Source organism: Loxodonta africana, chromosome 5 (assembly GCF_030014295.1).
Source record: "Loxodonta africana isolate mLoxAfr1 chromosome 5, mLoxAfr1.hap2, whole genome shotgun sequence".
NCBI lineage: Eukaryota > Metazoa > Chordata > Mammalia > Proboscidea > Elephantidae > Loxodonta > Loxodonta africana.
In genome coordinates this window covers 122,131,217-122,153,538 of record NC_087346.1, presented here as the reverse complement: position 1 = coordinate 122,153,538, position 22,322 = coordinate 122,131,217, and the positions used below count along the sequence as shown (strand labels likewise).

General features: G+C 38.1%; 1 protein-coding gene across 6 annotated transcripts in view; it reads right to left on the bottom strand.

The window, feature by feature from the left end:
* ARAP2 (ArfGAP with RhoGAP domain, ankyrin repeat and PH domain 2) overlaps positions 1-22,322 on the bottom strand; it is a 253,934-nt gene that overhangs the window by 215,627 nt on the left and 15,985 nt on the right. For all 6 annotated transcript variants that reach the window (XM_064285968.1, XM_064285973.1, XM_064285970.1 and 3 more), the window contains one exon: positions 14,186-15,227. In XM_064285968.1, the coding sequence (XP_064142038.1) occupies positions 14,186-15,087 (902 nt within the window). In that variant the 5' untranslated portion in view covers positions 15,088-15,227. The remainder of the gene's footprint in view (positions 1-14,185; positions 15,228-22,322) is intronic.

Below are 22,322 nucleotides of genomic sequence, written 5' to 3'. Positions count from 1 at the left end.
CCATACATAAAAGAATACTCATTGTATGACTGCATATGTTAACGAAAATGTCCAACAAAACAGGCAAAACTATAGTGTTTGGGACATAAGAGATAAAACTCGTAAAAAGCAGTAACAGTAATCACTATTTCAAGTCAGAAAAGAGGTAGCCTTTGGCAGGAGAGAGGCATAGAAGTTTGCCAGGTGGTTAAAAAAAAAAATTCACCCTTTTTTTCATTATCTCCAGATTTTTGATACTTTGATACAGCTGTTGCTATTCTGACATATTTGTGTATTACTGACACATGTAAATGCTATTATTGATTTAAATGCTCAAATGGAACAGCTCTCATATTTGCTGTATCACTGGTAACTTGCATTAATAATAAATATTGCTAACTCTTATTAAACATTTACTGCCCTGGTGGCCTGGTTAAGAGCTTGGCTGCTATCCAAAAAGTAGATGGTTTGGATCCACCAGCCGCTCCTTGGAAACCCTACAGGGCAGTTCTACTCTGTCGGATAAGGTCTCTATGAGTCAGAATTGGATCAATGGCAACAGGTTTGGTTTTATGTACCAGACACAGGTCTAAGAATTTTACATATACCAACTGTTACTAACACCCTAAGCGGTAAGAGCTATTATTATCCACATTTTTTAAAGAAGTTCATTGACACTCAGTTTACTGACTTACCCAAGTTCAACAACTCATGAGTAACTACTTTGACATTCAAATCCAGACAGTCTAGTTCCACATCCACGTTCTAAACCACAATGCTTGAAAAAAAATCAACATGAACTTACTGAAAACATAAACAAATTCAAAAAAGACTTTGAATGACTTAAAGTGCATCCATTACTGGTATTTTTAAGCAATATTTTGTTGGTTTTACTATTAACTATATAAAATTAAAAAAAAATTGTGATGATTTTTACCGATTTTGCTATTCAATATCCACCTGCAAGCAATTACCAAATCTATTAAGCAAATTTATCTGATTTGTTGTAGTTGACAGATTAGCTCAAGTTGGAAACAGCTGTTTTGAAAAGGGGGTGGTTAGCAATTTATATTCTCATTTACCTATGAATAAATTATCAAAAGCCACCCTATAATCTGATACCTAATAGCGGAAAAAAAAAAATATACCACGAACTGCTAGAAGAACAAACAAGTCTGTCTTGAAAAAATGCAGCCAGAGTGCTCCTTGGAAGTGAGGATGGTGAGACCTCGTTCTCATGTACTTTGAATATGTTATCAGGAAGGACCAGTCCCTGGAGAAGGACTTCACGCTTGGTAAAGTAGAGGGTCAACAAAAAAGAGGAACACCCTCTATGAGATGGATTGACCCAGTGGCTGCAACAATGGGGTCAAGCATAACAGTGATGGTGAGGATGGCACAGGACCTTGCAGCGTTTCATTCGTTCTGTTGTACATAGGGTCGCTATGAGCTGGAAGCAACTCAAAGGCATCTGGCAACAACACTGTGCCCAAAGCATACACCTGTTGTAGTCAAGTCGATTCCTACTGATAGTGACCTTATAGGAGAGAGTAGAACTGCCCAGTTGGGTTTCCAAGGAGTGGCTGGTGGATTCACACTGCTGACCTTTTGGTTAGCAGCGGAGCTCTTAACCACTGGGCCACCACAAGGCTTTATATATCTGTACCTCATATGTCATGCTCAGAACAGCCCTATCAGGCAGGATTTGGTGTCTTAATACTACCAATAAAGAAACAGTGGCTCTATCAAGCCAAATCCCACAGTTTCCAAGAGGAAAAATTAGTATTCAAGGTCAAAGCTGAGGAGGTTTTTTTTCCTTCTTTCTGCTGCCTTCTGCCCTATTTTCTCATCAGTTGCCTGAAAAATGGTAGATGACTTTGAAATTTGACATATAAAGTACAGGGGATGTGCAAAAATTAAAAACCTATAAAGAAAAGCAGCAGTCATCATCTTCTCTAGTTAGTAGGGCTTTGTGACCTTGGTCAAGTTACCTAACAGCTCTGAGCCTGGTTTCCTCATTTAGTAAAGGGGAATAAAAACGGGGGCTGCTGCACAGGAGTAAGCAGTAATGAGCTATCGTTTGTAAAGTTCATGGGCGGTGCCCTTCACAATGTAAGCACTTAGCAAGAATTATGTTATTATTTTTATAAGAGAAAACAATGTTTGGTCTTCCTGGCATACCCAATGAGTGCATTTGTTTAGTAAAGCCTTTAAGAGTATGAAAACACTTCATTTGTAATAGTGAAAAAGTGGAAAGAACCTAGAAGTGAAATAACTGTGTTTTTCTTCTTTTAATGAAAAACTATACAGCTACACTTTATACACAGCTGTATAATATACACTCTACTATCCAGTAGATTTCATACAGTTATTGCATAAAATACATGCACCAATGTGGACAAATCTCAAAAATAATATTAAGTGAAACACCAAATTTCAAAAGCACATCATGTCATAAAAGTTATCTTCATGAATCAAAATACTTTTACTGCATTTGTCGTAAAAGTACAAAAGCATGCATGAATAGGATAAATATCAACTTCAGGACACTGGTTTTTTTCTGGGCAGGGACGGAAAGGGTAGGGAAGTTAGCTGAATTTATTATTTCTCAACAGAACAAAATTTTGAATTCATTATGGCAAGATACTAATGCTTGTTAAGTTTAAAAAAGTGATGTTATATCGTATTGTTATTTTACATACTTTTTTCATATGTGTGAAATATTCCAAGTTAAAAATAATCTTTTCAATATTTTTGTTGTAGTTTTCATCCTACTTCTTAAAGGTGACTCATACTACAATTTCTGACAGGGAAGTCAGGTTTAACTCGCTAAACTCCAAAAAATGAGATGGTGCTTCTTCTTCCTCATATATTCCTTGAAAGCTGTGACCTCATCACCTTTGTATCACTGCCCCTCCCCACAATTTCCCAGGGCTTTAGATCACTGTATGGTTCAACAAGCTAATACGTGTTTATAAGAACATTCTCAAGCATCACAAACATCAGAGTATATATGTCACTCTGATAGGCATGGAAACTGTCCAATATGCAAATGAGCCTGTAAGAGTATGCATGTACAGTTTCATTTGTAGCTTTAAAAAAAGAAATTTCAAAATTAAAAAGCCTACTGAGTAAATCGTGTGCTCAAATGCAAGTAAGATTTTTAAACTCAAGTAATAGTTTTATGTCAATGATTTATACTGATAAGTTTTTTGCCATGTCAGTTTCGTTATTTTCAGAACCCTAAATCAAACTTTTTCTGGAAATAGAGGGAATCTATAGATGTTCTGATCGGTTTACCTATGATGAACAGCCATGCCCTTGGAACATCCTAAGGTGTTTGTAAGGTCTTTGAAAACACCTAAGTCCTACCTCTTAAGTAGTGGTCCCTAACTGGTGCAAACAGTTTGCACTTGACTGCTAACCTTGAAGCTGGTGGTCTGAATTCAGCCAGCAGCACCATGGAAGAAAGCCCTGGCAATCTGCTTCTGTTAAAATTATACCCAAGAAAACCCTCAGGTACAGTTCTACTCTGTAACATATGGTCACCATAAGTCCGAATTGACTCAAGGGCAACAGGTTTGGTTTCTTTTTTTTTTTTTATTCCTTAAGTAGAATTAACAAATTTGTGTGCAAGTAAAGAAAAACAACATTTTGTATAAGAATTAGAATGGTTTATTTAAAAAACCTGAATAGAAAAGAAGGGAAATAATGAATAATTTAGATTATCAAAGTGAATATTCAGCATACGTACAGATATTATCACTATCATATATATTTTAATCGCTAAATATTGCCAAAAAAAGCAGTAGCATAAAGGGTAAGATCAAGAGCTCCCGTTATGAACACTTGTCTATTACTTAGTCAAGGCAGTCACACCAGAAAATAACCATACACCTTAAGTAGATCACCATTTCACAGAATGTTAAAACAACAAACAAAATAAAGTCCTCACAATGCACATCACACTGCCGACAGGTCACTCACTACATAGTCGAATTCAAAAGAAAAACAACCACAAGCATTAGGCGGCACTTTTGAAATTGCCTTGACGTGACATCTAAGTTAAAACACAAACCTGAATTCCAAAATCAAAAGAGTGGGTGTTAACTACAGCCGAGATAGATAATGTGAAACTTACAATGCAGAGAAGTTCCAAAAACCATGTTTAGAATAAGTAATAATTACAAGAGGACTATAAGACGTAAGTCTATATACATCATTCCCATGAAATTTTTTTTAATCAACTAGCAAAAGTTACAGTTTAAAATATTTTTTCAAAGGTTTTTTTTAAATAAAGAAAAATAAAAAGTATAAACCGAATGACTATTTTTTTTTACTTGTAAAGAGTATTAAGCTGATACTTGCCTTTACCTTGTAACATTAAACCAGAGTATTATTTAAACTTTGATTTAATTATTTAGATATTCAAGTTGAAATGTTTCAAGTGTTGAAATCATTAGGCTATTTTCTTAATTAAGCTTATAAATAACTATTTGAAAACAATACAACTGAATTTTAAGATTTCTAAGTATTTTTCTGCTATAAGTTGAACCTTGAAATTTTTTCTGGAACAGAAAAGATGCAATGTTTTTAGTTATTCAGTGTAACAAATTGCTTATTATTTTTCAGTACACTTTTTGCTCATATATTTTAGACACTAAAGTCTAAAATAGTATCCATTTCTAGTATTTATACTGGAGCCCTGGTGGCACAGTGGTTAAGAGCTCAGGTTGCTAACCAAAAGGTCGGCAGTTCGAATCTACCAGCTACCCCTTGGGAACTCTATGGGGCAGTTTTACTCTGCCCTGTAGGGTTGCTATGTGTTATGAGGCAGCTCTACTCTGTCTTACAGGGTCTTTATCAGTCAGAATTGACTCGACGACAACGGGTATGATTTTTTAGTTTTTAATGTCTATTTTTTTTTATTATGTATGTCTACAAAGTCTGGGATTTTTATTTTTAATATAAAGCTCAAGGAAGGATGCAGACTTCAGATTTAGATTCCAAACCTCTGAAAAATCCTCAAAAACCATTCTTAATAAATTTTCTCAGTGCATCTCTTACAGCCCCCATTACCTCAGCTGCTTTATGTTCCCTGTCCCCTAAACCATTCAAAGGCACTACACCTAAAGGAGAGGGTTTGGTGACCTGTGCCAAGGATAAAATGACTTGAAAGATGTAGAAAAAAATCATTAAGCCAGTGAGGAGGAGAAGGTTGTTTCTTTCTGCCACAAAGCACTAAGCGGGGCCTCCTAGGAAAGATGACAGGATGCTCCCATGACTCTCGTGAAAATGCAAGATGCTTTCTACTTGGAGGCCTCCAGGTGACTGAGGGACCCTCCGGTGAAGGTGATCAGGATGACGCAGTTCTTAAAGCCTTGCTCTGATCTGACCCTCAAGAAAGATTAAAGGAAATGAAGAGGCTCATTGCCCAGCACAGCCCCAACAAAAATCCTACGGGTCTACAGTATGATCCTTTTGTGCACGGTGTTGCCATGAGTCACAGCTGACTTCACAGCAGCTAACATCACATGAACTGTTTTAATTAGTAATGAAATTAAATTAAATGCATTGGCCAAAGGAATGTTTTTATTTCGGAGTCAAACAGCGCATTGTATATGTTAAAAAATTAATCAAAACTCACCAAGGTTTGAACACAGGGCTTATTCGGAGCAGTTATTCTATATGCCTTTTAAAAAAAAAAACCAAAGCCAGTGGCCATCAAGTCCATTCCGACTCATGGTGACCCTACAGGTCAGAGTAGAACTGCCCCATAGGGTTTCCAAGGAGTGGCTGGTAGATTCTAACTGCCAACCTTTTGGTTAGCAGCCGATCTCTTAACCACCACTGCTCTGCTAGGCTCCCTATACACCTACAGAGAGGCCATTTTGATTCCAGGAAAAGCAATGGCTCAAAGAAGCTAGGTACAATGAAGCTTGTAATGAGAAGAGGAAGGAAAAATATAGAACATCAACCATTGGCTAAATTTGTCTTATCCAGCTAGAAAATAATAACTGTCAAACCATTACCTCTTAAATTAAACCTCAAAAAGCCTAATGGCTGCAGGTGGGTGGAAGGCCAAATTATTAGCAAGCCAGGCCAGAAGCAATCTGTTATCAGTTATCTCAGTAAAAGGGAGGTGGCAGGGTTCAATTAATCATGTTAACATTAGCCAACGGTTGATCTTCTGTATTGTTTTCCTCCTGTTCTCATTATAAGCTTCACTGTACCTAGCTCCTTCCATTCATTCGCTTTTTCTGGAATCAAAATGGCCTCCCTATAAGCATACAGAGTAACTGCTCAGAACAAACCTCACGTTCAGACTTTGGTGAGTTTTGATAATTTTTTAACATACATCATTTGTACGTGTTATTACTTGTCTAAAAAGAATCTCATATAATCCATAGTTTTATTTGAAAAGTCATAACAATTTAAAATCTTGTAATCCCTACTTATAACACAGGGGATGACCACTAGGAAAAACAGACTGCGTGTCTGAAAATATCTTTTTTCTTCTTTTTTTTTTGATGTTACTTTTTATTCTTAGCCATCATTCACAGCTGCTTCTGCCTCAACTGAACAAGACACTAAAAAGGGGAAGACATTACATAAACTAAATTTTCATCGTTCTGGAACGTATCAAAGATTGCAAAATTTCTGATTTACATTAAAAACCAAAGCCAAACCCAGTGCCCTCAAGCCGATTCCGACTCATAGCAACCCTACAGGACAGAGTAGAACTGCCCCATAGAGTTTCCAAGGAGCGCCTGGTGGATTTGAACTGCCGACCCTTTGGTTAGCAGCCGTAGCACTTAACCACTACACCACCAGGGTTTCCGATTTACAGTAAGGATCAGAAATTAACTTCAAGAGACAAGAAATGGAAAAGTAGAGGCATAGTCCTTCATGCCTTATTACTAAAAAAGGGAGAAGTGATATAATGATAACAAAATGCTCTCTTTTCTTGAACAAAAGAACTATCCATCCCTATTATATCTGTATGTTTATATCCATTTGTAGGTTCTGCCTACCCCTTAACCCTTTGGACTCACAGGTGTAGCTATTATGCTATATTGTTATGCTATACAACTATAAGGCAACTTTACCTATGCAATCAGTATTGCAACCAGGGTAGAACTAGGGAGCGACAGGAATCAGAGCTCGGACATACCTCAAGCATACCACTTGCTATGTCCCCTCTCAAAGAGCTTAGGTTATCTACCTAATTTATACCTAGTTAGTGGTAAAGGGAATCTAGAATGAAGTCATCTCTCTCCCAGTTTAGAACTCTTCCTATTTAGTACTCAGCTGCCAGCTGCCACAGGGTAGATTCTGACTCACGGCAACCCTATATGTGTCAGACTAGATCTGTACTTCATAGGGTTTTCAAAGGCTGCTTTTGGAAGTAGATCACCAGGCCTTTCTTTTGAGGTACCTCTGCGTGGACTTGAACTTCCAGCCTTTTGGTTAGCAACTAAGCTTGTTAACGTTTTGCACCATCCAGGAATTCCCCTATTACAATGTAAGGACTGAGTTTTGCAATATCAATGTAATAGGAATCATTGGGAAATACATGCTTTGGTGCCAAAAAAATTTTAGACCCTTCCGGATTCATTGTTACCTAATGTTTGCTTTCAAACCTCACAATTCCTCTCTCTCTAACTAAACTCATCACCTTGAATCACGGACTCCCTCCAGCACAGCTTCCTCAGACCTTGTCATCAGAAGGCACCTGAGATCTTCCATTTGACACATCCCATCTCCAACCATACCCTATTTACTAGTCGTCTCTTCCACTTCTCTGTACACACTAGCCTTCTCTTTCACTTCTCAATCTTGTCCTCTTTCAATTCTCCTTTTTTGAGTGCGCTTTTCTGTCTCAAAATCCACATCATCAGCCACTTATGTAATATTCTTACCAAAATTCTAGAATTCTCCACTTTCTTTTCTTCTGCATATTTTTTAAGGCACATGATCATCTCTGCCAGTGATTTTGTCCATTGCTGCTCCAAGAGTGCATACTCTCACAACTTCCATGGGCCCTAGGAGCCCTGGCGGCAAAGTGGTTAAGAGCTCGGCTGCCAACCAAAAGGTCGACAGTTTGAATCCACCAGCCACTCCTTGGAAACCAATTGGGGCAGTTCTACTCTGCCCTGTAGGGTCATTATGAGTTGGAATTGACTCCAGAGCAATGAGTTTGGTTTTTTTTTTTCTTAATTAAAAAAAAAAATATACTAAAAATTATATTTTAAGATTGCATTGGTATAAAGATGGCTATAATCTTCAACTCTAAAAGTCCATTTTTCCCGTTTTTTTTTAATTGTGATTTAAGTGAAAGTTTAGCATTCAAGTTAACTTCTCATACAAAAATTTATACACACATTGCTATGTGACACTAGTTGCAAGCCCTTTAATGTGACAGACAGCATACTTCCCCATTTTGCTCCGAGTTTCCCACGTCCCTCCAACCAGGTCCTGTCCCTTCCTGCCTTCTCATCCTGCCTCTGGACAGGAGCTGCCCATCTGGTCTTGAGTATCTGAACTAAGAAGCACACTCTTCACAGTACAATTTTATGTTTTATAGTCCAGTCTAATCTTTGTCAGCAGTGTGGGCTTCAGGAATGGTTTTAGTTTGGCATTAACAGAGCATCCAGGGGCATGGCTACAGGGTTCCTCCAGTCTCAGTCATACTGTTATGAAAATGTTTTCTCATTTTATGACTTGAGAGTTACAAATGCAAAATATCCATGTGATATCATAATCAAAGACTAAAAGAAAGGCTACAATGGGTAATCTGGCCTAAAAATCACATCAGAAAGAATACTATAATGTAGCTATCAAGAACATTAAACCAAAAACCTGTAGAGTAGAACTGCCCTAACCCTAACCCTAACCATGGCACAGCTGGTGGATTCAAACCACTAACCTTTCAGTTAGCAGCCAAGCACTTAACCATTGCACCACTAGGGCTCCTTTTATGAACGTTAGTTACTACTAATTTTCATGTTACCACCTTAATTCTAATTTACAAAGACTCATAATCACAATGTGAATAACAAGACTTTCTTGTACAATGCTTATAGTTGCTGCTCCGTGATCAAAAGATTCTCAACAAAATTTAAGAAAAACAGTACACTCTGCTTGAAACTTAAACCAAATGTTTCTTATCTTAAATTATCCTTATGATTCCCAAAAGGATACTGTTTTGCTAAAGAAGCAGGTTTAATACGTGTACTCACAGTAGACTCTTCCCACATGTCAAAAGTCTTTGACATGTAAACACTTGTAATTTTTCATTTACTTTCTGTTGTTTTACATTAACAAAATATTTCTAAGCTAAAGTGTCATACAAAAATTGGTGACCTTCTAAATTCCCCAGAAGTAATCCAATTATTATATATATAATCAACATTTTTAAATACGTATTAAATGCAGTTGTTAAGAAAATGGGCTCTGGAGTCAGCTGTCAGGATGAAACCCAAGTTTACTACCAGAATGATCCCAGGGAAATCATTTAACCTAAGGCTCAGCTTCCTCATATGCAAAAAAAAAAAAAAAAAAAATTTTATTTATTTTTTTTATATGCAAAACTGGGCGAATATTACCAACTTCACAGGGCTATTGCCAGGATTATATAACCCATGGAAACTAATAAACCAAGATAGCACCTAGGTGTTTAAGAAATAACACTACTATTATTTACTAACTAGTAAATGTAAGACATTATATTAGCACTATGCATTCAAAGATAAACACAAATAAAACAAGATCTCAACCCTCAAAGAACTTAAGTTCTAACGGGAGGCCCTTAAATTAACATAGTCTTGTAAATTGCCATTATTTTCTCTTGCAAATACTACTGTATCTTGCACTGCAATTACTAAGGGTGCCTAAGGGCAGGAGAACAATTATTATTTCCCAGAGGTTGTGGAAAAATAGGACCCCTCATTCATCTCTGGTGGGAATGTAAGATGGTACAGTTATTGTGAAAAACAGTTTGGTAGTTCCTCAAAAAGTTGAACATAGAACTACCACATAACCCAGCAATCCCAATCCTAGTGAGGATCAGAATTTTTAATTCTCATGAAATCCCTACTTCTGGATTCAATTGAGGTTGAAATGATCCACCCAGGCTATCGCCCTGAGATAATCTTTGAAACTTGAGCCTTGAGAAAACTGATTTCCTGAGGGTTATCTTTAGGTCAAACAATGCTGCTGTTGTTAGATGCCATCATTCACAGGGACCCTGACATACAACAGAAGAAAACACTGCCCAGTCTTGCACCAGCCTCACAATCATTGCTATGTTTGAGCCCATTGTTGCACACACTGTGTCAATCCATCTCATTGAGGATCTTCTTCTTTTTCATTGACCCTATACTTTGCCAAGCATGATGTCCTTCTCCAGGGGCTGGTCATTCCTGGTAACAGGTCCAAAGTACCTGAGATAAAGTCCTGCCATCCTTGCTTTTAAGGAACGTTCTGGCTGTATTTTTTTCAAGACAGATTTGTTTGTTCTTCTGGTAGTCCATGGTATATTCAATATTATCCACCAACACTGTAATTCAAAGGCATCACTTCTTAGGTCTTCCTTATTCAACATCAAACAGTGGTGTGGCTTAATTGGTGAAGAACATTTTCCCTTGGGAATTATGTTCTTTTAAAGAATTACTTATGTGCAGTTTCAACAAACAGAAACTCCAAAGGTCAGACTAGAAGCTCTGTCTTAGGCTCTATCAGTAATTAAATGTTCTTCAAGACAGTACTGTGTAGAATCCTGCATGACCACAAATTGTTTTATCAATTCTATCCCGACCTTTTTTCCATGGCAATCTATAATTACTACCCAAGGAGTCATAATAAAATGGGATATAAAAATCTTCACAAAAAAATTTTTGGCTACGACATATTTGACAAGGGTTTAATCTCTAAAATCTATAAAATACTTCAACACCACCACAACAAAAAGACAAATAATCCAATTAAAAAATGGGGAAGGGATATGAACAGACACTTCACCAAAACACCAAAGACGACACTCAGGTGGCTAACGGACACATAAGGAAATGCTTGCTATCATTCTTATTAGAGAAATGCAAATCAAAACTACAATGAGATACCATCTCAGCCCCGACATTACTGGCATAATCATAAAAACTGAAAATAACAAATGGAGTGGTTGTGAGGAGACTGGACCTCTTATGCACTGCTGATGAGAATGTAAAATGGTACAGCCACTAGGAAAATGATATGGCACCTCCTTAAAAGGCTAGAAATAGGAATACCATATGATCCAGCAATCCCATTCCTAGGACTATATCCCAGAGAAATAAGAGCCATCACATGAATAGACATATGCACCCCCATGTTCACTGTAGCATTATTCACAATAGCAAAAAGATGGCAACAACCTAAGCACCCATCAGCAGAAGAATGAATAAACAAATTAAGGTACACACACACAATGGAATACTATGCAACAATAAAGAACAATGATGAATCCGTGAAACATCTCACGACATGGATGAATCTGGAGGGCATTACACTGAGTGAAATAACTCAATCACAGAAGGACAAATATTGTATAAGATTACTATTATAAAAACCCAAGAAAAGGTTTACACACAGAAAACCAGAAAAAAAGCTCTCTTTGACGGTTGAGAGGGAGGAAAGGGGTGGGGAGGGGAAATCACTAACAAGACAGTAGAGAAGTGGTAACTTTGGTGAATGGAAAGACAACACACAATATAGGGGAAGTCAGCACAACTTGACCAAGGCAAAACCATAGAAGCCTCCTAGACACATCCAAACACCTTGAGAGACGGAGTTAGTGGGGCTGAGGGCTGGGGACCATGGTTCCAGGGGACATCTAGGCCAAGAGGCATTAACACAGTTCATAAAGAAAATGTTCTACATCCTACTTGGGTAAGTTGTGCCTGAGGTCTTAAAAGCTTGCAAGCGGCCCTCTAAAATCTATTGGTCCCATCACGTTCAGAGCAAAGGAGAATGAAGAAAACCAAAGATACAAGGAAAATGTAAGTTCAAAGGACTCATGGACCACATGAACCACAGCTTCTACAAGCCTGAGCCCAGAAGAACTAGATGGTGCCCGGCTACCACCACTGATCATTCTGACAGGGGTAACAATATAGAGCCTCAGACAGAGCAGAAGAAAAATGCAGAACGCCAATTCAAATTCACAAAAAAAGACCAGACTTAATGGTCGGACAGAGACTGGAGAAATCCCCAAGACTACGGCCTCCGGGCACTCTGCTAACTCAGAACTGAAGCCACTCCTGAAGTCCACCTTTCAGCCAAAGATTAGACAGGCCTATAAAACAAATGGTAACACACGCAAGGAATGTGTTTCTTAGTTCAATCAAGTATACGAGACCAAATGGGCAACACCTGCCCAAAAGCAAAGATGAGACAGCAGGAAGGGACAGGAAACCTGGACGAATGGATACGGAAATCCGGAGTGGAAAAGGAAAGGGGGAGAGTGCAGACACATTGCGAGGATTGCAACCAAAGTCACAAAACTTGTGTATAAATTTTTGAATGAGAAATTAATTTGCACTGTAAACTTTCACCTAAAACACACAAAAAAATAAAATTTTAAGAAATCTTTGAAAGATGTTTCTTCTTCAGAACACTTCTCTTGTCAGAAGTGTTTCCCTGATTTGCAAATCGTATATTAAATAAGCTTAAATCAATGTCTATTACTGGTTTAATATTATTTTTGTTTTAACACTAGGTATATACCCAGAAGAAGTGAAGCAGAAACACAACAGAAACCTGTACACCAACATTCGCTGCAGTACTTTTCACTAACAGCCAAAAGGTGAAAAACGTCAAAATGTCCATCAACGGATGATTGGATACACAAAATGTGGTATATACATACAATGGAATATTACCCAGCCAAAAGGAGAAATGAAGTCCTGAGGCATGTCACAACATAAACAAACCTTGAAAACAGGCTGAATGAATCAGTTTCAATACGGCAAACATTATATGACCTCATTTACATGACATAAGCAAATATATAGAAACCAAAAATTATTAGTTGTTATCAGGGGTGGGAGGGAGATGGAAAGGGGAGGAATTTTACTTAGGAGGCTGTGACTTTACGTCAACGATAATAATTTGGAAAAGGATACTGAGAACGGTTGCATGACTTGAATGTAATCAATGTCACTGAATTATATGTGTAGAAATTGGTGAACTGGTATATTTTTTTTAGTTGTGGTGAAAATATACAAAATAAAACAAAGAGACAAAGGGAACAAGAATTGGTCACAGAATGGATACTAACTAGTGGGGAGGCGGGATCTGGCAGAAATGCTAGCTAGCCTAGAGCCTGTGCAGGAAGTCTGTAATAGCATTTAGTAACTCGGCATTAACAGTCAAATTTGAACATCCTCATGCCTCTCAGCTGGGAGAAAAGTGTTAGCTTCTAGCGGAAAAAGTAACATCCCACCTCAATCCTAGAGAAAACCACAACTATTTTTAGGTGTAACTTTGAGAAACAGATGAAAGCTCTCTGCTCAAGTCAGCTCCTCTGAGAGTCTGCAGTCACCACAGGATATCTATGACCCCGCATGCTAGCAGAGCCCCTCTCCTGAGTTCTGGTCTCTACCGTATCTGGTTTCATAAGGTACAGTTGCCATCTGTTTACTCTTGCCTCCTCCACTAGACCATAAGCTCTTTAATTCCTCTTCAGATCCCCTGCATCTAATACAGTGACTAGTACCAAGTAGGTATTCAATGGATGTCTGTTGAAAATTACTAATCGGTACCAAGCATTGTGCCAGGCACTGGAGATAAAAATATTAAAAACACGGCCCCTGCCAAAGAGCACTATCCAGTGAGAAGACAGAGAGTCAGCAACTCAAATATGAGAAGTGCTCTAAATGCAGAGTGTGCCACCAGTGTAGAAGGAAGGGGAGGGAAGGAATATCCAGGTAGAATTAAGGGAAGAAATCTTGCCCAACTTAACTGGGGAAAGCAGAAGAGCCTCAGTCATAAACTGGACTCTCTACATGGCATGAGGAAAAAATTTTAAAAGAGAACAAAGAAAACATTGGCTGAGTAGGTAAATAAATGCAAGTCAAATTTAAAAATGAACACTAAAAATATAATCATTAAAAATAACTAAATTCCCCGAAACCAAATATTTCTAGTTTATTATAAAAGTTCTTACCTTCCTGAAATTCCTTTTGTTGACCCCGGAATCTCTGGTACAGGCCGATGTCTTAGCAGGAAAGATCGGGATGGTCTTGAAACCAACTTGCTACGACTTCGCACAGGTGCTAAGTTTGGCGATGATGGAACATACAGATCATTTACAACCATTTCTCCTTGAAACTGAAAGAAAGGAGATGGTGGTGGCTTTGCTAATAAACCATTAGTCCCATTTCCAGAACTTGCTTCCGATATTGAAGAGCCAGGGGAAGAACGGCATTCAGGATCCGAATTAGGAAGCTTGCTAAGATTCTCTGATGTCAAGTCAGCTCTTTCCGTTTGCTGTTCTTTGATGGTACAATCCACAGTCTTCTTTGTAATCAGAGATTCTGTTTTAAAATTTTCACTACCAAGAGAAGAATCTTGAGAAGAACCCAAATCCAGGTGTGGTTCTTTTCCTGGAAGGGGAACGCTGTGCACAGGAAGACACAACTTATCATCTGATTTAAGAGACTGGCTACTTTCTACACTAACATCATTTTGATCGAGATGCTTTGTAACTGTCTCCAAGTGCACTGGGCTGGGAGTGTGAGCGCTGCCAGAATCTGAAAGCTCTATGCAGGAATCAGAAGACAGGGCATGGCTATTCTCTGAAGTCTTGTCATTCTTCTTTGTTTTATGAACATTTGCATATATCGGGGTATCTTGCATTTTTGATAAGATGATCTGTAATTGCTTAAGTATTCTCCTACGATGTCCTGTCGGTGATATTCCAATTTTGTGTAGCAGGCTGTCATTTATTGCTGCACAGTCCTTTACAGTATTAAGACCAAAGTCACGGAAATGGGAGAGATACTGCTCCAAATTAATGCTCATTAGGAAATCTTTGATATCAACATTTATTTCACTGACTGAGGTCATAATGGTGGCTTCATTACTAAGCTGAATTATTAAAAAACAGTACAATGAGACACACAAGAGAATGTACTTCGAAGTATTGGTTCTTGCGCTGTCATTTGCAAGAGAAAATTTTCTCACATGTTGTTTTCTCCACAGTAAGCCTGCGGGGGTGGGGGGGTGGAAAAAAGAGGTAATTTACTACCACATTTTAATTTTTTAAATCTAGATTTACATTATAAACTTTCTCTGAAGAAAACACAGTAGAAGTTAGGATAATAACTTCCATTCACTAAAATCTTGGAATCTTGGTGCATTGCTTTGTATGCCCTAGAATGCCAATCCTAGGTGTAGCCCTAAGGAACAGAGCAGAATTGTTAAGGTAGTGTCCAAACGTGAATTTCAAAAGATAAAAAAAATGGCTCTTATACTAATATAGAATGAACATTCGTCAAAAGTTCAACTCATTAATTAATGAGGGAACTAGTAAGGTGATAAACCCACTTCCGTCAAGTCGATTCCGACTCATAGCAACTCATAGTGGGTTTTTTGGTTTTAGTAAGGTGATAAAGCTGGCTCCAAGAGCATTTGTGAAACAGTTGTGCCTTGGTATCCATAAGAGTTGGTTCCCAGACACCCTGCATATCCCAAAATCTGAGGGTGCTCAAGTCCCTTATAGAAAATGGCATAGTATTTGCATATGACCTACTCACATCCTCCCATATACTTCAAATCATCTCTAGATTACTTATAATATCTAATACAATATAAATGCTATGTAAAGAGTTGTTACCACTTACACTTAATGCTTTCTCAGTCTTCACAAGCACTTTATCATGAACCAGAGAGACCAATTTTGGTCATAAGGGCAATACTAACACTTCCATGAATTTCAGCTTCATCATGCGAATGCTCAATTCATTCTTACCAACCTTACAGGCAACTTCGGCAGATGACCTGCCACTTTTCAAAATAGCTAAGATTTTAATTTTCTCAACAAGATAGCACTTTATGCTCCCTCTTAGCCTTTGAGGGGCTGCTCTGACCACTTAATTGCTTTTTAGGAGCTTTTTTTCCCCACAGAAACAAAGGGTGCACAAAACACAAGTAGCAAACGAACCAAGGCGAGCATTGCTCAGACAACCAGTGCTAGGGAAACTGAGGCTCTCTGAAATGGTGGGAGCCTACAGCAAGGGTTGCCTACACATCGCCTCATTCCTGAGGATTCAACACAGTGCTCTGCATGGGGCAAATTCAGGTTTTGCTTTTTGGAACTTCTTTTTTTCCTCTAAATATTTTCAATTTGCAGTTAGCTGAATCCACAAATGAGGAACCCGCAGCTACAGAGGACCGACTGTACAGCCCATTGGGAATGGCATTTTAAAATCAGTATTAGAGAAAAAAAAAAAGTATTACAATAAAACTACTAGGTTTTTTTTTTTTTTTCCACTAGATTAGATTTTAAAAAGCTGGTTTAATGCCCCACAGAGCAATAAAGCCATAAACTTTGAGGTTACAATTTCCACTGGGCAAAAATCTACAAGACAGGTAACTTCGCAGTGTCTGGGTTCTAACCAAATAATGAATAGCAAAGTCAAACACAGGAATTAGACTTTAAATTAAATATCCAAAAATCCTTAGGGCGAACCTGTTAAACAATATCCCCAATAGGGGCACTGAAAGAACATGCTGTGCATTCTTCTGATTTTCAAGTTTTAGATAATTCTTAACAGTAGCTGAACATTTTACCCTTTTACTACACTTCCTTTCAAAGACAGCTAGAAAGTAGTTAGTGTATATTTCTCTGTAGTCCCTGGGTGGCGTAAACAGTTCTACACTTGACTACTAGCCAGAGGGTTGGCGGTCTGAACCCAGCCAGAGACGACTGGGAAGACAGGCCTGGCAATCTGCTTCTCAAAGGTCACAGCCTTAAAAACCTTATGGAGCAGTTCTACTCTGCATACATACGGTCGCCCTGAGTCGGAATCAACTCATTCAATGGCAACCAACAACAACAACATATATTTCTCTTATGAATACTTTTCACTGGAAAAAAGCAATAGTCTTACATGTAAATAAATAATACTAATATACAAAATCCTTCCTAGTCTTAGGCTGCAAGGTCTGCACACCTTGGATGACCCTGCTGATATTTGAAATACTGATGGCATAGCTTCCAGAATCAAAGCAACATGCAAGCAACCACATTATAACAAACTGACAGACTAGACAGACCTGGTGATCTAATCCTAAAATATATATATATATGTATATATATATATATATGCCAGTAATAACCTTACGAATAGCAGCAGAATATTGTCTGATATAGTGACAGAAGGTGAGCCCCTCAGTAGAAGGGCATTCAAAATATGACTAGAGAAGAGCTGCCTCCTCAAAGCAGAGTTGACCTAACTGATGTGGATAGAGTAAAGCTTTTGAAACCTTCATTTACTGATACAGCACAACTCAAAACAAGAAGTAACAGCTGCAAAGGTCCACTAATAATTGCAGTGTGGAATGTACCAAGTATGAATCCAGGAAAATTGGTAGTGGTCAAAAATGAAATGAAATGCACAAAGATCAATATCTTAAGCATTAGTGAGCTGAAATGGACTGGTATTGGCCATTCCAAATTGGACAATCATATGGTCTACTATGCCAGGAATGATGAATTGAAGAGGAATGGTGTTGCACTCATGATCAAAAAGAACATTTCAAGATCTGCCCTGAAGTGAAATGCTGTCAGTAACAGAATCATATCAACACGCCTACAAGGAAGACCACTTAATACGACAATTATTCAAATTTATGCATCAACCACAAAGGCCAAAGATGAAGAAACTGAAGATTTTACCAACTTCTGCACTGTGAAACTGATCAAATATGCAATCAAGATGCACTGATAATTACTGATAATTTGAACATGAAAACTGGAAACAAAGAAGGATCAGTAGTTGGAAAATACGGTCTTGGTGATAAAAAAAAAAAAGGACATGCAAGATCACATGACAAAATTTTGCAAGACGTTTTTTCATGTCTTATTCATTGCAAATACCTTTTTTCAACAACATAAATCGTGATTACACACATGGACCTTACCAGATGGAATGCACCGGAATCAAATCAACTACACCTGTGGCAAGAGACAATGGAGAAGCTCCACATCATCAGTCAGAATAAGGCCAGGCGCCAACTACGGAACAGACCATCAACTGCTTATCTGCAAGTTCAAGCTGAAACTGAAGAAAATTAAAACAAGCCCATAAAAGCCCAAAAATGACCTTCAGTGCATTCCACCTGAATTTAAAGACCACCTCAAGAATAGATTTGACCCACTGAACACTAAGGACAGAAGACCAGACAAGTTGGGGGGTGACGTAAAGGACATCATATATGAAGAAAGCAAAGGGTCATTAAAAAGACAGAAAAGACCAAAATGGATGTCAGAAGAGACTCTGAAACTTCCTCTTGAATATCAAGTAGCTAAAGCTAAAAGAAGAAATGATGAAGTAAAAGAACTGACGATTTCAAGGGGTAGCTAGAGAAGACAAAGCAAAATATTAAAATGAAATGTGCAGAGAGCTGGAGTTACAAAATCAAAAGGGAAGGACACACTCAGCACTTCTAAACCTGAAAAAATTGAAGAAAAAATTCAACTCTCAAGGTCCAATATTAAAGAATTCTATGGGCAAAATACTAAACGACACAGGAGCCATCAAAAGAAGATGGAAGGAACACAGAATCACTATAGCAAAAAGAACTGGTTGACCTCCAACCATATCAGAAGGTAACATATTATCAAGAGTCAATGGCATTAAATGAAGAAATCTAAGCTGTACTGAAAGCACTGGCAAAAAACAAGCTCTGAAAGTACACATAATACCAATTAAGATGTTTTTCAACAAACAGATGCAATGCTGGAAACGTTCCTCCGACTAGGGTAGGAAATTTACATGATAGCTACCTGGCCAACCAACAGGAAAAGATCAACATCTGTGCCCATTCCAAAGAAAAGTGACCCAACAGAATGCGAAAATTATCAAACATTATCAGCAACATTACCCAAAAATAAAATTTTGCTGAGGGTAATTCAAAAACAGTTGCAGCGATTATCAACAGGGAGCTGCCAGAAATGCAAGCTGGACTCAGAAGAAGACGTGGAACCAGGAATATCATTGCTGATGTCAGATGGATCATGGCTGAAAGCAGAGACTATAAGAAAGACATATACCTGTATTTTATTGACTATGCAAAGGCATTCGACTGTGTGGATCATAAAAAATTATGGCTAATACTAAGAAGAATGGGATTCCAGAACACTTAATTGTTCTGATGAGGAATCTGTACATAGATCAATAGGCAGTGGTTCAAAGAGAACAAGGGGATACTGTCTGGCTTAAAATCAGGTAAGGGTTATGTCACTGTTGTATCCTTTTATCTATTTATTCAATTTGTATGTTGAGCAAATAATCCGAAAAGCTGGACTATATGAAGAAAACCGCTGCATCGGGATTAGAAGAAGACTCATCAACAATATGTGATATGCAGATGACTCAACCTTGCTTGCTGAAAGCAAACAGGACTTGAAGTACTTGCTGATGAAGATCAAAGACTACAGCCTTCAGTATGGATTACACCTCAACATAAAGAAAACAAAAATCTCACAACTGGACCAATAAGCAACATCATGATAAACGGAGAAAAGACTGAGGTTGTCGAGGATTTCATTTTACTTGGATCCACAATCAATGCTCATGGAAGCAACAGTCAAGAAATCAAATGACATATTACATTGACTAAATCTGCTGCAAAAGTCCTCTTTAAAGTGTTCAAAAGCAAAGACATCTCTTTGAGGACTAAGGTGCGCCTGACCCAAGCCATGGTATTTTCAATCACCTCACATGCATGCAAAAGCTCAACAATGAATAAGGAAGACCGAAGAATTGATACCTTTGAATTATGGAGTTAACAAAGCATATTGAATATACCATGGACTGCCAGAAACAAGAACAAATCTGTCTTGAAAGAAGTACAGGCACCTTAGAAAGGATGATGGCAAGACTACGTCTCACATACTTTGGACTTGTGATCAGCATGGACCAGACCCTGGAGAAGGACATCATGCTTGGCAGCATAGAGGGTCAGCAAAAAAGAGGAAGGACTTCAATGAGACGGACTGACACAGTGGCTGCAAGAATGGGCTTCATTGTTAGGATAGGGCAGGACCAGACAAAGTTTCATTCTGTTGTACATAAGGTCATTATGAGTCAAAATCGACTTGAGGGTACCTAACAACAAATACACAATAACACTAGTTGAATAATACAGCTACCTTTTAAATACATTATGTAACAGGAAATAAGCTAATGCGAAAGTAAAAGGAAACAGTTTAAAGGTCACATTTTCCTCCAATGTACAAAACAGATTCATATAGGTTAATTTTTCTCCCAGACAACATAATTAAACTTTAAAAAAGGCCAGTTTTATCTCGGTACTGAGTTATACAAACATGTTCAGCTTTTGAAAATGCATGTATGTGTAATTTTATGCATAGTACACTTCAATAAGAACCAAGAAGTACAGAATACACATAATATCCATGAGCGAAAGTAGTGAAATGAGACACACCAAAACAAGGTAAACGTCTCTGAACAAGCGTTGATGCAATGTTTCTGGAAACCACATCTTAAAACTGCATTCCAAGAGGCACAGCTATGACTCTGCATATATTATGTGCCAACTGCCCCCAAGTGTGGTCTCAACTAATTAGAAGTGTCAGCAAACACCGACAAGCAGGTATAAATGGTAAGAAGAAAAGCACGTATCTTCTTCAAGCATCACCATAGGAGCAGAAAAACAAAAAACAGGAGTGCAGAAAAAATAAAAATAAAGACGATGAAAGGCAGAAAATGCCTTTGTCAATGACATATTCCTGTGTTACACGCTAAATGCTAAAGTGTCAAAAGAAAAAAAAAGAGACCACAATACCATATGCAAACCTAATTCTCAGATATAAAACTCTTTTCCTCCACAATCATTTTTGAAATAAAAAACGTACTGCTTAATTTTTTTGTACATAATTATTACCAACAGAACAATAAGCAACAGGCACGTAACACATTTAGTCACAGGTAAGCCCTTTTGCAAGTTGTTTTAAGGTGTGATTTCCAGAAATACAGCATCAAAGCTTGTTTAGAAACATTTACCTTGATTTGAGTTGTTGTCGTTAGGGGCTATCGAGTCAGTTGCAACTCACAGTGAACTTATGCACAACAGAGCGAAACACTGCCCGGTCCTGTGCCATCCTGGCAACTGCTGCTATGCTTCAGGCCATTGTTGAAGCCACTGTGTCAATCCGTCTCATTGAGAGTCTTCCTCTTTTTCGCTGACCCTCTACTGTCCTTCTCCAGGAACTGATCCCTCCTGATAACATGTCCAAAGTATGTAAGACACAGACTCACCATCTTCGCTTCTAGGGAGCATTCTGATTGTACATCTTCCAAGACAGATTTGTTCGTTCTTTTGGCAGTCCATGGTATATTCAATATTCTTCTCCAACACCACGATTCAAAGGTATCAATTCTTCTATCTTCCTTATTCATTGTCCAGCCTTCCCGTGCATATGAGGTGATTGAAAACATCACAGCTTGGGTCAGGCACACCTTAGTCCTCAAGGTGACGCCTTTGGTTTTTCAACACTTTAAAGAGGTCTTTTGTAGCATATTTGCTCAATGCACTGCATATTTTGATTTCTTGACTGCTGCTTCCATGGGTGTTAATTGTGGATCCAAGCAAAATGAAATCCTTGACAACCTCAATCTTTTCTCCATTTACCATGATGTTGCTTATTGGTCCAGTTGTGAGGACTTTTGTTTCTTTTATGTCGAGGTATAATCTATACTGAAGGCTGTGGTCTTTGATCTCCATCGGTAAGTGCTAAAAGTCCTCTTCACTTTACGTAAGCAAGCAAGGTTGTGTCATCTGCATAAGGCAGGTTGTTAATAATAAGTCATCCACCAATCCTGATGCCCTGGTTCTTCTTCAAAAAATCCAGCTTCTCAAATTAGCAGCTCAGCATACAGATTGAATAGGCATGGTGAAACCCTGATGCACACCTTTCCTGACTTTAAACCATGCAGTACCTCCGTGTTGTTTCAAAGACTGCCTCTTGATCCATGTACAGATTCCTCATGAGTGCAATTAAGTGTTCCAAAATTCCCATTCTCCGCAATGTTATCTATAACTTGTTGTGAATC